Source organism: Octopus bimaculoides, chromosome 1 (genome assembly GCF_046866305.1).
Source record: "Octopus bimaculoides isolate indiv1 chromosome 1, ASM4686630v1, whole genome shotgun sequence".
Classification (NCBI taxonomy): Eukaryota; Metazoa; Mollusca; class Cephalopoda; order Octopoda; family Octopodidae; genus Octopus; species Octopus bimaculoides.
In genome coordinates, this window is record NC_142928.1 from 111717662 (window position 1) to 111733120 (window position 15459).

General features: G+C 33.5%; 1 protein-coding gene across 3 annotated transcripts in view; it reads right to left on the minus strand.

The window, feature by feature from the left end:
• The window catches only part of LOC106877988 (multiple epidermal growth factor-like domains protein 8), a 695248-nt gene that overhangs the window by 118960 nt on the left and 560829 nt on the right, over nucleotides 1-15459 (minus strand). For all 3 annotated transcript variants that reach the window (XM_089356139.1, XM_089356136.1, XM_089356146.1), the window contains exons 26-27: nucleotides 10061-10293; nucleotides 5892-6150 (exon numbers count right to left, since the gene is read on the minus strand). In XM_089356139.1, coding sequence (XP_089212265.1) covers nucleotides 5892-6150; nucleotides 10061-10293 — 492 coding nt within the window. The remainder of the gene's footprint in view (nucleotides 1-5891; nucleotides 6151-10060; nucleotides 10294-15459) is intronic.

Genomic DNA, 15459 nt, shown 5'->3' on the forward strand with positions numbered 1-15459 from the left:
TCTCTGATACATACATACAAATTATAGTAGACGGTGAATGCTCTAAATACCTAACAATTAACACACATGAAGGACTGCATAAATACAAGTTACCATTTAGCTTAAAAATCACACCAGCAATTTTTCAACAGATTATGGATGTTATGTTAGCGGACTGTGAATTCGCAATTCCATATCTGGATGATATACTCATAAAAAGTGAATTCCAGGACCAACAAGTAGAGAACATAAATTTTGTGTTTGAAAAAATTAGGTATTACAGCTTTACTTTGAGTAAAAAAAAGTGTGAATTTTTCTTACCAAAAATAATAGGACAAATTGACAGAAATGAGCATTGACCAGATCCGTCAAGGGCAGATGCAATTAAAAATATGCCCCCTCTGACAAATATAGCGACCTTATAAGCTTTTTTGGGGACTGGTGAATTATTACCAAAATTATATTCCAGATATGCATAAGGTATGAGTCCCACTAAAATAATCTATTAAAAAAAGATGTAAAGCAGAATTGGTCTGAAAATTGTCAGAAGTTGTTTGACGAAATTAAAAAATATTAACATCTCATTTGTTGTTAGCACACTTTGATCCTGCAGTGGAGATTGTAGTAGCTTCAGATGTCTTTGAGTACAGTATAGGAGCAGTAATGATACATAAATATAAAGATGGTAACATGAAAGCAGTGGTTCATGCTTCACATTCTCTGATATCAGCAGAAAAAAATTACAGCCAAATTGAAAAAGAGGCTCTAGTAATTTTTTTGCTGTAAAATAATTTCATAGATTTTTAGATGGTAGAAGTTTTCAACTACAGACTGATCATTGTCTGTTATTATCTATATATGGTTCTAAGGAAGGAATCCCTACTGCTAATAGGTTGCAACACTGGAGTACTATATTATTAAACTATGATTTTAAGATGGAGTATATACCATCCAAGAAGTTAGGACACACTGATTGCTTATCAAAACTGATTTTAAAAAATACTAAACCGTTTGAAGATACCGTGATTGCTGTGTTGCAAGCGGAAAATCAAATCCAAAATGTTTTGTGTAACGTCATATGTGATCTGCCAATCACATTACAAAACATAAAATCAAAATCAGAAAACAATAAATTCATTACAAAAATAAAAGAAATGCTGAGGGCTAAAAGAGATAAAAATATGTGCAACACAAACACAAACCCATTTTCAATGTGTGACAATGTGTTGATGTCTGCAAAAAGATTCATAGTGCCAGTTACATTACAGAAACAATTACAAAAGGAATTTCACATTGGTCACCCAGGGATTTCAACAATGAAATTGTTAATGAAAAGTTATGTATATTGGCCAACAATGGACCGTGAGATTGAAGAACTAGTGAAAGCATGCAGAGGGTGTACCCTTAGCTGCGAAAGCACCTGGCACTAAATGGCAACCATGGCCAAAAACAGATATTCCATGGTTGAGACTGCATGTTGATTATGCAGGTCCACTTAAGGGTTCATATTACCTTGTTATGGTGGACAGTTTTTCAAAGTGACCTGAAGTACATAAGTGTAAAAAGCCAACATCTATGGTTATAGTAAGTTTTTTTTTACATGAATTGTTTGCAAGGTATGGTATCCCTGATACCATCGTGTCTGATAATGGAACTCAATATACTTCAGCTGAGTTCAGAAAATTTTGTAAAATGTTCGGTAGCAAACATGTGACCACTCTGCCTTATTATCCTGTGTCAAATGGAGAAGTGGTGCATTTTTTGACACTTTTTAAGAGGGTATTGAAAAAGGCAAACAATGAAGTAATGGACAACCTTGCACTTCAACAATTTCTAAGAGTGTACCGAATAACACCTAATCCAAATACCCTGTCTGGAATGTCACCCACAGAATTGATGTTTGCTAGAAAAATCAGATCCATTTTTTTAAGTTGGCACTGAGTGAAAACAGAAAAAAGACAAACAACAAAAATACTTCAAAATTCTTTAAGTTAGGTAACAAAATTTTTTTAAAAAAAACCTATAGATATGGTAAAGAAAACTGGGAGAACAGTGAAATTATTAAACAAATTGGAAGAATGATATTCCAAGTAAAAGGAAAAAATGTCAAACATAAAAGACATATTAACCAACTTAAAAAATGATTTGTGGAAAAAACAGTCACAAAAAATGAAATTCTCATGGAAGTATTGTACATGTTTGAGGTACCAACACCCAAACAATTTGAAACTACACCAGAAAACAAAAAAGAACAGAAATACTGGAATTGAACCCTAAGAATAAGAAATATTAAAATTCTGAGTGGAGTTTAATTCTCAAGAGGGGAGAAGTTAGGAGAGACTAATTCTAAAAAGAGATGTTGTGGAAGGATTTCGACCCCCACTCCAAGTGACTAAAAGTGGACTGACACATTGCTATAAAATACCTGTCAGCAATTGAGGTAAGCAGTTCACTGTGAGCCGTTGGAAGAGAGTGTTTAACCTTGTGTAACACCAATCATAGTGCATCATGTGAATACTTTCTTTCCCTCCTGCTTCATTAAATTAATTATCCAACACCAGGATATAAAAATTTCGAAAACCTCAATTCTGCCTTTTATTGGAGTAGACACCTGGAAATGAGATGCAATAAATTTACTGGAATGTGTGGATTGCTTAAGGCATAGGTAGTTACTTGTGTGTCAACACTTCTGTTTATCTGTATAGGTTTTGTACTAGATGTATTGTGCAAGCAGAAGTCTCTTTCAATGAAGGTGTCTAAGAGTATTTTATTATCACAGCTAGGACGTGTAGCCTGGCTACATGGTTGATGTGGTACTTATATATTTATTATGCTAATGTATTTCATGTTGTTGGGTTAAAGTTCAATGTTACCTCCAATGTTTGCATTTCAAGTCTGATATTATGCCCTGCTAGAATTTGTATATCATCTGTGGCATCTATGTACTGTCTCTATGATTTTTATTTATGAGGCCAGCTTATCCTGCTTTCTGAAAGAGTAGAAATTTGAGGAGTCATATTTATAACTAGGTTCATAACATTGTTTCTTGTATTGTAAATATCTTATATGTTTAAAGAGCTTTCAGTCCTTTAAAGGTTACATCTTTTAAGCTGTTAGTGTATACTGGAGGATTTTTTAATGTATTTGAGCCCAAAGGCTGTGGCCTTGCTGGAGTACTGCCTGATGTTTAAATTTTTAAAGTTATGTCTATGTATGTTCATTGCCTACTTTGGATGTTGTATTTTGTATATAATGCACTTCAACTTTAGTTTGTTAGCTGCTCTTGTTACTAACAATGTAATATAAGCAGTAACATCATTATTGGAGTGGGATTCCAATATAAAGGAATGGTGAAAACTGATATTTTGGTATCCTTTGTTGTAGTTCCAGACATGTTAAGATTAACTTTTGTTTCTAAAGGTTGTCTGTTTGTATAGAACTATGACTCCAACTGTTTTTCAGCATTCTCATTGCTTGTTTTGTGCAAAATCATTGCTTTAAAATTTATTTCCTGATTCAAGATGATCTGTGTGTTGATAAGTATTAACATTTTATTATACAACTAGCATCCCAGATATGGTTATTCAATTTTTTTTTCTGGCCTAACATTACCAAGTATGGTTTTATATTTTTAAAAGAGTAGAGTGTAGGTTGCAAAAAATTTGGTTAGTCACTGTTGATTAAGCCTAGTCAACCTTGATCAAATAAAATTACAATCAAAGGCATTCTAGCCAAGATGATTTTGTAGAATATAGTTCCTAACTGGCTAATAAAAATAATTAAACTATATATCAGAGACATCTGTACATGTTCATTCATTCATTTACTCATTCTTACAACTGCTTCTGGTTTGGCAAATATATTATTGAGAGATTTTTTTACAGTCCGATGTCCTAACTGTGACTAATCCTTACTTGTTCTCAAATAAAGGCTATCTTATTTCATGTGTCTTCAAAGGCATGAAGTGAATGGATGATTTAAGAGAGGTGACAACATTTTCATAGCTCACAGGTTTCAAAGAACACTAATTTAGAGAAAGTTACCCAGGGTTTCATGTCCATAAAATGTGTCTCATTGGATCCTATAACCTCTCTCCAAAAAGGTGGGAGAAAAGGCTAGTATATGGCAGCCCCCACCCTTTTATATAGATAAGATATATTACAACCCTTCAAGTAAAAATTTGAATCCTAATAAATGACCTAAAAATAGACCTAGGAAAATTATATGGTTCCCCTTCTCCTTAAATGTTAGAAGTGCTGTAGGCAAGAAATTCTTGTCTTTTAGATAAGCATTTCCCAGTAAACCATAAATACAGGAAGATTTTTAAAAGATATTTGGTTAAAATATCATACAGCTGCTGCCACAATATAAAGAACATTATCACTCATAAGCATCACCAAGAGCCCACTCCCAGTTGTAACTGTTGAAACCCTAAAGCTTGCCCACATGACCAGGTGTGTATGATAAATTCTGTCATCTATGAGGCAGAAATCACAGCATGAGGTGGTACACTGCAGTCATGCTGGTGTACTGCCATCAAGAATTTTAGTCAAACAAATCAACTCATTTTTTTTAAAGTGTGGTATTTATTCTATTGGACCCTTTTGTTGAACTGCTACATTACATGGATGTAAATACATCACCACAAGTTGTGAAGTAGTAGGTGGTTGGGACAAACACAGACATGTACATATGCACACACATATATACATATATATATGATAGGCTTTTCTCAGCTTCTCTCCACCAAGTTCACACACAAGTCTTTGATCATTCCAAGGCTATAGTAGAAGACACTTGCCCAAGGTGCCATGCAGAACCATGTGGTTGGGAAGCAAACTTTTTACCACACTGCCACACCTACACTTATACACACACACACACATAAACACACACACACACACACACACACATCAGAATCCAGCTTAGATGGTAGAGTCATCTTTTACATATGAGTGATATCAGAATTCTGAAACAACTTCTCTTTGGTCAATTCCCAACAGGAAGGTCAGTTAGAAGGTCACTCTTGCATTCAAAGACAAACTAAAAGACAATCTGAAGTGATGCATTGTGGGGTTGTGGCACAGAACAAAGTAGGCCTTGCCATCCACTCAAGAAAATACATAGTAAATAATATACAAACACTTGAGAAAACTGAGTTCTCAACTTATTCCATTTTCCAAAAGGTTTGTAAGGTACCAGCAAGCCTGAAGAGACACATGCATGGTCATAGAACATGATTACCACTTTATTTTACTGAGCCCTTATTTTTTGTTCACAACAAGAAAACCCATAACCATCATTATACACACATACATTATATTATATATCAAATGAACATGAGTGAGTAAAAAATTTACTTATACAGAAGGTAACCCAAAACAGAAGCTAAGGGCATCTTGAAGTGAGATAATTAAATTAAAACCACTATAAATATGAAATTGGATTTTAAAATGGAAAATTCACACTAATTGGCCATGACAATTCTACACGCATTTCCCTATTTAAATATTTATATTTTCAAGGTAGGAACCTCACTAATACTTAATTAGCAGCCTTGAGATGGACATGAAGAATGAATTTATAGACGTCTAACATTTAAGTTCAGTAAGTAGCCAAAAGTGAGTTTTGCATTCAATAATTCCTTACAATGGACGATGTATTAAAGTTTCAAAAAAATAATACTCAAACTTCATACATCCACATTACAAAACTACTTAAATAAGATTGCAGAATTTTCATATGATATATGTTCAGTATACTTGGAATACTATTATCTTTTACTACTCATAAGACCCACATTATACTATTCACAATTGATAACAGTAAATTATAAAGATGATGAAGAAGAAATATATAGATTGAAGTGTTTTAGAATTTTATGAAAAAACAAAAAAATATAACAAGCAAACCTGAAAGATGAGTTGAACCGTAAGTGATGTTAGATTCTGAACAAAGACCATTGCTGGTACCAGACAGGCCTCCAGGCATGCAAATGCCACGTCCATCAAGCTGATCACCAAAAGAACACCATCCACAGCTGGGGGAAGATATGCATCGAGAACATTGTTGAATTTCCATGCATCGGATTGGACAATGATTATACTCTCGTAGTAAGGAACCACATTCACCAGCAGAACAATGGAGTGGGATATAAGCAGGAGGTATACACTGTAAAATAAAAGTTACAAGGATAAAATCAATGAAAAATAAGTTCAAATTAACTTTTAACGTCCTATTCAAAGTTTTATAAATTACAAGTTCAGTCTTTGTTTTGACTGAGCAGAAAATAGCTTAAAGTGGGCTTGTTTATTTAAATCTTTACAGTGTGGAAAGTTCAGCAACATAATTGATATTAATAGTGAATGCCGTGGTATATAAATAAATGAGGAAAATATTAAAGTTGTCTCCCTTAGATTAGAGATTTCATAACTTGCTTTAAAATGAATGGAATGAGTGTTTCAAAATAGGCAGTTTACAGGGCTGAAAGAACCAAGCACCATCAGATGACTTCATGTTGTAAACAATGCTAAGAGTTAAACAGCCATATTTAACAAATAACAATATTCTTTTTTTTTTTTACTCTTTTACTTGTTTCAGCCATTTGACTGTGGCCATGCTGGAGCACCGCCTTTAGTCGAGAAAATCGACCCCAGGACTTATTCTTTGTAAGCCTAGTACTTATTCTATCGGTCTCTTTTGCCGAACCGCTAAGTTACAGGGACGTAAACACACCAGCATCGGTTGTCAAGTGATGGTGGGGGAACAAACACAAACACACATACATATATATATATATTTATATACATATATATGACAGGCTTCTTTCAGTTTCCGTCTACCAAATCCACTCACAAGGCCTTGGTCGGCCCGAGGCTATAGTAGAAGACACTTGCCACGCAGTGGGACTGAACCCGGAACCATGCGGTTGGTAGGCAAGCTACTTACCACACAGCCAGCTGCATTTCACTTACAATCAAATTACAATCAAGCTACTGAAATATAAATAGCGTTAAGAATTATGAAAATTTGAGGGAACATAAAATAATCCTTGGAGCAAATAAAGCTATAAATAATAGTGTGTAAATATTGGGTTAAAAAAACCCATGGAGATATTTTCATTTTTACTTCATTTTTTTAATATTTTTGAAAGTTACAGATAATTATCCATCTAGGATTAGAATGAGGAATGAGAAATGGAAAGATTTTTCCAAATAAATAAACATAGCCAAGAATAATCTAAAAGATATGGCATGAGCATCTGTTGAGAATGAACAATGACAAGTGATTATAATCTACAAAGAATGGATACAGCTTTAAGAAGAAAGTTTGAAAACACATGTATTGTAAGCCAATGAGTATGGAATGTGAAATGGAATCATGTGAAATTGACACAATTTAGCAAGCATATAATCTAAATATCATTCAAAATTTGATTTTGGGAAAAAAAAGCTATCATACCTGTGGAAATTCCACAGTAAATACAAAATGTTTTAGACGGTTGTGAGTTTATACAGAGCCACAGAAATTAGTGTTCCTGTATAAATTGTATATTCTACATTACATTCATTTTAAAACACCTTTCAGTTCTTCTGGATAAGGTTGCAACTGAGGGAACATGACTTACCCTTCTCCCAGCAGTTCAGAGGTTCATTTACAAATCTAAGAGCTTCACAATGATAACAGAAAATATTCATGTCACCAACACTGTGACTTTGAACCTTATGTTTACAGTTTGTTTAATGTTCTCTCTCATTTTCATTTTATATTCTATCTTGAGCACATTCTCTTGTCTGTTGTAAACATTCATTCTATATTCTTTGATTCATATTTTCTCTTCTACATGCTGATGCCCCCATGATTGTTCTAGTGATTCAACCCTCTGCTTCTCTTCACATCATTGCCTATACTGTCTCATTCTTTCTCTTACATCATCTACCATCCACATTTTATAAATAAAGATCAATTTTTAAGTGAGCAGATGATGAATAATTGCACTTAAGCACATGCATTAATTGTGGTTTAATTAAAAAAAAAACTACACTTTTCCCTATTCACTCACTACCACCACCACTATCATCATCACCACAACTATGATTACACTTTTCAGTAACAAAGCTCAGTCTAAGTTGTTTGCCAACCAAGATTATTCCATTTCATTTCATTTCAGTTCAATTGTTTGTTTATATCTAATTTTCTTGTCAATACAAAGTTTGATTAACAAATTTTTAAAAATAAGAACATCTGTGGTTATTTTGCTAAGTTGTCTCACTTTCATTGAAAAATCTATCTTTCTATCTATGATAGATTTATCATTATTATTCTTTCCTCCAACCACCCACCCATTGATGAATTATTCAATGTGGATAGACAGACAAATAAATTGACACACAATATTAAAAAATTATTATTAAAATGTTATTTTCTTATCAGTCACAATAATATCCAATGTTTACAATTTACCTCTGCTAAACACTTATCTCTCTCTCTCTCTTTCTCTTTACCTCTAACTTCAACAAACATTTTAACCATTTCATCCTCCTCTTCACGTCATTATCATTTCTTTTTTTCTCTTTCTCTTCACCTCTCACTCCACTAACTACATAACTTCATGGATCAGCTAGCAATAATATCACTTTTCTTTCTCTCTGCCTTTCTTTAACATCACCACCAGAATATAACCTCACTGCTAAACATTGTATTTCTAACTCTGTTTCTCTACATCATTCCTTCAACTAAGGTTTTAATCACATAATAAACATTACATTCCCCCTACATTTCTCTCTCTCTCACTTGTTTCTCTCTCCATCTTTCTTTCTCACTCTTCGCTTTTCTCTTCAACTAGTCATATGATAGCATAATGCATTTCGACCTTAATGTATTAATATATAGCTTAATAAGGAAACACAAATAGTATGGTTGTGCATAAAATATTGCTGACAAATACAATAGTACACTCTACCTTTCATGTAATGCTGAGGAAAGTAACTCAAATATAAAAAATACAGAGGGAGGAGAAGTGAGAGACAAAGAGAGATACATGCAAGAGAAAGAAGGTGAAAGAGAAGAGAGTGGAGATCTAAACATGAAGACAGAGGGGAAGAAGGAAGAATATCAAGAGAGAACAAATTTGTAATGTCACTGCATGTTTGGTTGTCTAACTTTCTTAGTCTATCTATCTGTATTTTTTAAGTGTTTTTGAATTATATCTTAGTCATCATCATCATCATCTGTTGTCCATGCTGGCATGGGATGGGTGGTTTGATGAAGGCTGGTAAGCTGAGGGGCTGCACTATACTCCAGTCTGATTTGGAATGGCTTCTACAGCTGGATGCCCTTCCTAACGCTAACCACTCCAAGAGTGTAATGGGTTCTTTTGCATGCCACTGGCATGGCACCAGTATCTGCCAAGACTATGATTTCACTTGGCTTGATGGGTTTTTTTCTCAAGCACAGTATATTGCTTGATGGATGCAATATACTGTGCTTGAGAGGAAAACCCAATGCTCAAAAGGTGCTTTTTATGAAAAATACTAACATCTGTACCTATATATATAATGTTATGTCAATGTGTGTGTGTGTGTGTGTGTGTGTGTGTGTGTGTGTGTGTGTGTGTTAAATATTTACTCACACAGTTGTATAGTAGCAGAATAGACAGGCTATGTTTGATTAAGAGTTTAATATAAAATGAAAAATAATAGATGACAACTCTCAATGTATAAATAACACATATGCATCAAGGAATAAAGCTTTTAGAGATGTTTTCTCCTAAGACTGTACATTCAGTACAATGTACATGAACTTTTATGATATCTAAAGAATGAAATATTTCAAATACAATCCCCACCCCAAAATTATATATTGCATATTTTCTGTAAACTTTCAATTACTTCACAGATTTCAGATAATCATGAAATTTCCACTAGTACTGTTAGTATATTAAATATGTTAGTAGCCAGATAAAAGGCAGAAAAAAAAAGAAAGCATGTTGAAGAGACATCCAGTACTAATAGATTATTTAAAATAAACAAAAATAAAGGCAAAAACATATACACTCAAAATTAATATACTTTCAACTTACCTCATGTAATTTTTCACTCCATACACAATGCTGAGATCCACCTTCTGCTCCATGAGATGACACACACTTTTCACAGGTTTTGTTCTGATAACATTCAGAAGGGCACTCACTTGAATGTTGTTTAAATGATCTACTTCCCATTGTGATACCTTTGGGGCTTTTTTGCTGGACACCGGCAATAACACAACTCCAGGAGTATCTGGGATTTCCACTAACCATTCGTGTAATCTCACCTAAAGGAATGAATTATGTAAGAAAATATCTAAATGGGTTTACCGTATGCTGATGAAGAGATTTTAATGATAATATGTAAGCTATATATAACACACAACAAACAAAAATTAGAATTTAAAAAGTATATTTCCTGGTAAATATTTTGTACATGGCTCATTTGTTTGGATAAGTGTAAGTTTTTTAATCTAAATATTAAGGTAAATGAAGATAAGTAATTAAAAACGAAATCAACAGGCTTATTTATTACTATTACTCTGAATAATAAAAAGTAAACAATAGTAAAAAAAAAAACAATCAATCATTCAAAAACAATAGAGGAAAAATCTTAAAACAGGAGAGCTTGGATGTTAGAAAGATATGAGATGTAAACCTCTGCAACAAACTTCTGCCCAATAACTGGATTACAGCTTTATTAATTTTATATCCACTACTCCTAACAATAAATGTTTCATCTATAATGTATCTGAGAGTGAAAAGTGAGTTGCTAAAATCAACTTCTAAAGCACATCCCTTCATACACAAAGTGACTTATTCACTGTTGTGCTGTAGCAGTACAGACAAGGAACTCTGTTTTAAATTCCTCCCACCACCATATTACCTGCAAGACTACTATTAGAAGAGTAATGAATGACTATGTGCATAACACATCTTATCTAGAAAACTGACCTCTTGCACAGTCATTCTACCCACTCTTCCTTAATCAAGATGATTCAATTGCAACTGGAAATAACTCTACATTTGAACTCACTGCATCTCCAACTTCACATAACATAGATCCGACAAAACTTCTTCTGAACTTTCCTTTTAGATGCTCTTTCCATCATGTACACAGTTGTCATGTGTGGAAACTTCTCCAAGTTAGTAAGATGATTAGTTCAGGAGGTATCCTTTTTATCAACTTCTAACAAAAGCCCTAGAACTAGGTGTTATCCTTGCTAGCTCTTCAACCTCTCTGTCTCTTTCTTTTCTATTACAGTGTATTACATACCCAAAAAAGGTTAAATTTTTCTGTCTCTGCAAACAACCACTTCTCAACATCTGAAACATGAAAAATAATTGTCAACAAACCCCCTTCATTAATTTCAATACCTATCACCACCTCAGTGACTAACAGTATGATTTCTGTAGAGTTAGATCTTAAATTTGTTGTACATCACTCACTAGTGTGCTTTCATTCTTGAAAACTTTAGGAAAGTAATGTTACACCACATATAATCAGTAAAGCTTTTAACCATTTGTAGCATGAGAAACTTCTAGCTAAGTTCACCATCAGAGAACAGACATAGGTAAGGGGATGCTGCTACACACAATAACATGCTAGACTTAAGCCTTGCTACAAGATAGAAAAAATGAAAATCACTAACAGGATTCAATCACATGCCTATAGACATACTGTTTTTTTTTTTTTTCTCACAAATTCTACTGCTGCTATAGTAGCCTATATAATGATAGAAATAGGAGGTGAGTATGCAGAAGTAAGGCAAACACGTACTTCTCAATTTCTAGGGGGTTTTCTTTTTTTTTTGTATTCAATGTCAACTAATGCAAATAATTATTAGCTATCTCAACACATAGTACAGATTAATTTATAGTATATATTCAGTATAAGAGTAGCTCAGTATTTTGATTGTACTGTTGGAAGTTAAAAGATTGACTACCAGGTGATTTTGCAAAGGAAGAAGTAAGAGAATCTGAAGTCGAGTGTAGCAGTGCATATAAGTTCCAACTCACACACTATCATGCAATGAGAGGAGTAAGGAGTGAAGTCAATATTTGAATTTTATTATTCACTGTTTCATAAAATCTTTTGACATGTGAAATATTCAAATACAAAATCTGCTATGCATTTTATTGTAGGGCATTGTAGAAGCACAAGATATTAAATGTGAATTAAAGTGGTGCATGAACTATTACCTCCTGCCAAGCTGTAATCCTACTAAAATGTGACACTCATATAAAGTAAATTTACTGTTATAGCAGAGGCCATCAGACAGCTGCTATTCTCCCTTTTCCTCAGTCATCATACCTTAACCCCGATTAAGGGTGTAAGTGTTATCTTGTATTTTTTAATTAGCAGAATTGATAACATTGAACAATACCTTTCCCTCAAAATGAAGTAATTTCCATTCTAGAAATAATTCATCATCATCATATTAATGTAATATGAGCAGCTGTCAAATATGTAAAAAAAAAATCAATAACAATAATGAATTAACTAGCAACATCTTTTAATTCTACAATTAGTTCAATCACTACGTTTTTCAGTCTATATGTTAATATTTAAAGAAATGAATAAATGTATTCAATAAGGAAAGTATTTGATACTAAAAGTATTAATCAATTTGGTATGTAAAAATCAAATATCATTAAAATTTTTGAAGAGTTACTCATATTTGGAAAATTTTCTTTAAACAGGATTGGTTGTTGAAATTTTACCAGCTCTTTACTTAATACAAGCATTTATTGATCCTTGTGATTATAAGTTATGAAGCTGTGAACAAGCATGTAGAATAACTAAGAGATAATGTTCAGAAGCCTTTGGCTTGAACCTCATCAAAAGTAAGGAGGTTAAGAACATTAAATGCATATAATGATGTGAGACTCAAGGACAATTTTAACATCTTGGGTAAATTAACACTTTTTAAGATAAATATGTATATTTAATGCTAAATTCAGGGATGAAAAACGTAATAAAAAATTCTGTGATCCTTGAGCAGATATCTTGGATATAGCCTTATTGAATACCTACTGCCCAAATCCTTTTCCATTACTGGACCTGTGCCCCTCTGAACTAGATGCTTGCATACATTCTCTGTCCAATCCATCTTTGTTCTTCCCACCCCACTTACTGTGTCTAACCTACAAGATTTCACTTTAAATACATCATCCAATCCCTCCTCCCCAGAACCATAATCCTTCAAATTCCCTTTCAACATCCATGCTACATACACTGACCTACTAATATTTAAATAGAAGGTCAACTATATTGATCTCATCAGCTTCTCTGACTATTACTAAAACAAAATTTGAGAGATTATTTTTTCCCTTGCATTCTTTAGAAAATGATACACAACAGCACAAAATAGTTTTGAAGACACTTAATACTCTTCTCAATCAAATTGTTAAAAATACAGAATAAATATTCCAATTTTACTGTAAACTAGAAACAAGACCTGGCCTTGCTCAAGTTTATTAATATTCAAAACAAAATACAATCCTGTGAATTTATTGCGAATAACTTATATAAAAATATGCTGACATTCTTTGGTTGGTCAGAGAATGTTAATTCAATCTGACTCATTTGAAACCAAGATATCCAGAAGTAAGTTCAAGTTGGATTTCATAAAAATGCACACAAAAAAGATAAATATAAAAACTAAAACACAATTTTACTCTTACATTTTAAAAAAGTTTCTGGGAAAATATGCTTTTCTTTAAAAAATTGTTTTCAACTATAATATTTATGACACAAACATTGCTATCAGGTCATCCCATAAGTTTTGTCTGAATTTTAAATGAAGAAAACAAGTGATCAAATGTTATATTTAATTGAAATGTAATCATCAATGTACTTTTCCTGATTATCTATGACTTCCTTCCATCTATTTACAAGCTTTTTAATCCCATCAATGTAAAACTCTTTTGGTTTCAAAGCGAAGAACTCTGAAATGTCAGTTTCGACCTCCTCCTGGCTTGCGAAAGTTCTGTCCTCCAAATGATTCTGTAAACTACAAAACAAATGGTAGTCTGAAGCAGCAAGATCGGGAGAATAAGGTGCATGAGGAATTTTTTCCCAACCAAGCTCTTCGATCTTCTGTGATGTGATCTTTGCAGTGTGGGGTCGTGCATTGTCTTGATGAAACATCACTCCTTTTCGATTCACTAAAGCTGGGTTTTTTTTCTTCAAAGCTTGGTTCAAATGCTCTAATTGCTGACAGTAGACTTGAGCATTCAAAGTAAATTACTCCTTTGCAATCCCACCAGAGAGAGAGAAGAACCTTTTTCCCATGAAGTTCCCTTCTCGGTTGTAGTTGAGCTTTTCCCTTTTACCAAGCCACTGTTTATGACGTTTAACATTTTGATAGAAGATCCAAAAAGGGTGAAATGAGTTCGCGTGAATGGAGAGAAGAGCAGCTGTCAACTCGGGATTTGTGGTTGCTTTCAGACAATTCATGAGGCACCCATTTTCCAAATTTAGGAATCTTTCCAAGTTGTTGAAAATGATGATGAACAGTTGTATGGTTTGAACTAAGCTTTATTGCCAATTCTTCAACTGATAATGCAGGATTTTCTTCAAGTAATGCCTTAAGGAGCTTATCATCAAACTCAATTGGACGTCCTGTTCGATCTTCATCTCCAAGGCTGAAATCTCCACTTCTGAATTTTGCAAACCATCTTCTGCAAGTTCTTTCATTCAAGCATTCTCTCCCATAAACTGAGTTTCGAGTAGCTTCGGCTGCAGAGTTTCCTTTTTTGTACTCATAAACCATTATGTGCCTTAAATGCTCTTTGGATACTTCCCTGTTAGAAAGGGTTTTAATCAAAGAAATTTTAATTCTATTAATCTGTAAAATAATATCTAATTAGTTTAAATGTATACAAATGCATAAAATAATTTTTAATTCCATTAGACATTCTAAAATACTATTAAATTTCATTCAATTTTAAAAAAGGTAAAATTGGACAGAACTTATGGGATGACCAGATATTTCTGATGTGGTGTCACATTCGCTCGACCTGCATAAAAAAGCAAAACACCGCTAACATGAGTGGACGAGGGAAAAAAACAAAAACAAGAAAATGTGAGGACGACTGGGAAAATAGTTGCCGGGGAGAAAAGTGAACCAACAGAAATGGAATTCACAACAGTCTCAAATAAAAGGAAGAAACGACACACACCAGATTCCCTTCCCCAAACAAAAAAATCATCATCACCATCAAACCTACAGACAGAAGAAAAAAAAACATCCCACTCCCACCCCGCTGGTACAATTTTTGTCGGACAGAACTTCAAGACGTCCCTCACCCTGCATTGAAAGGCTTCAAAAAAACAGATAGAATAGTGGTAATTAATATGAAAAATGAGAAAGTTGCGAAATACACCAAAGCCCACCCGCGCATAAAATTCTTCAAGAGTGGCACGGATGATGCTCAGTACCGCAACG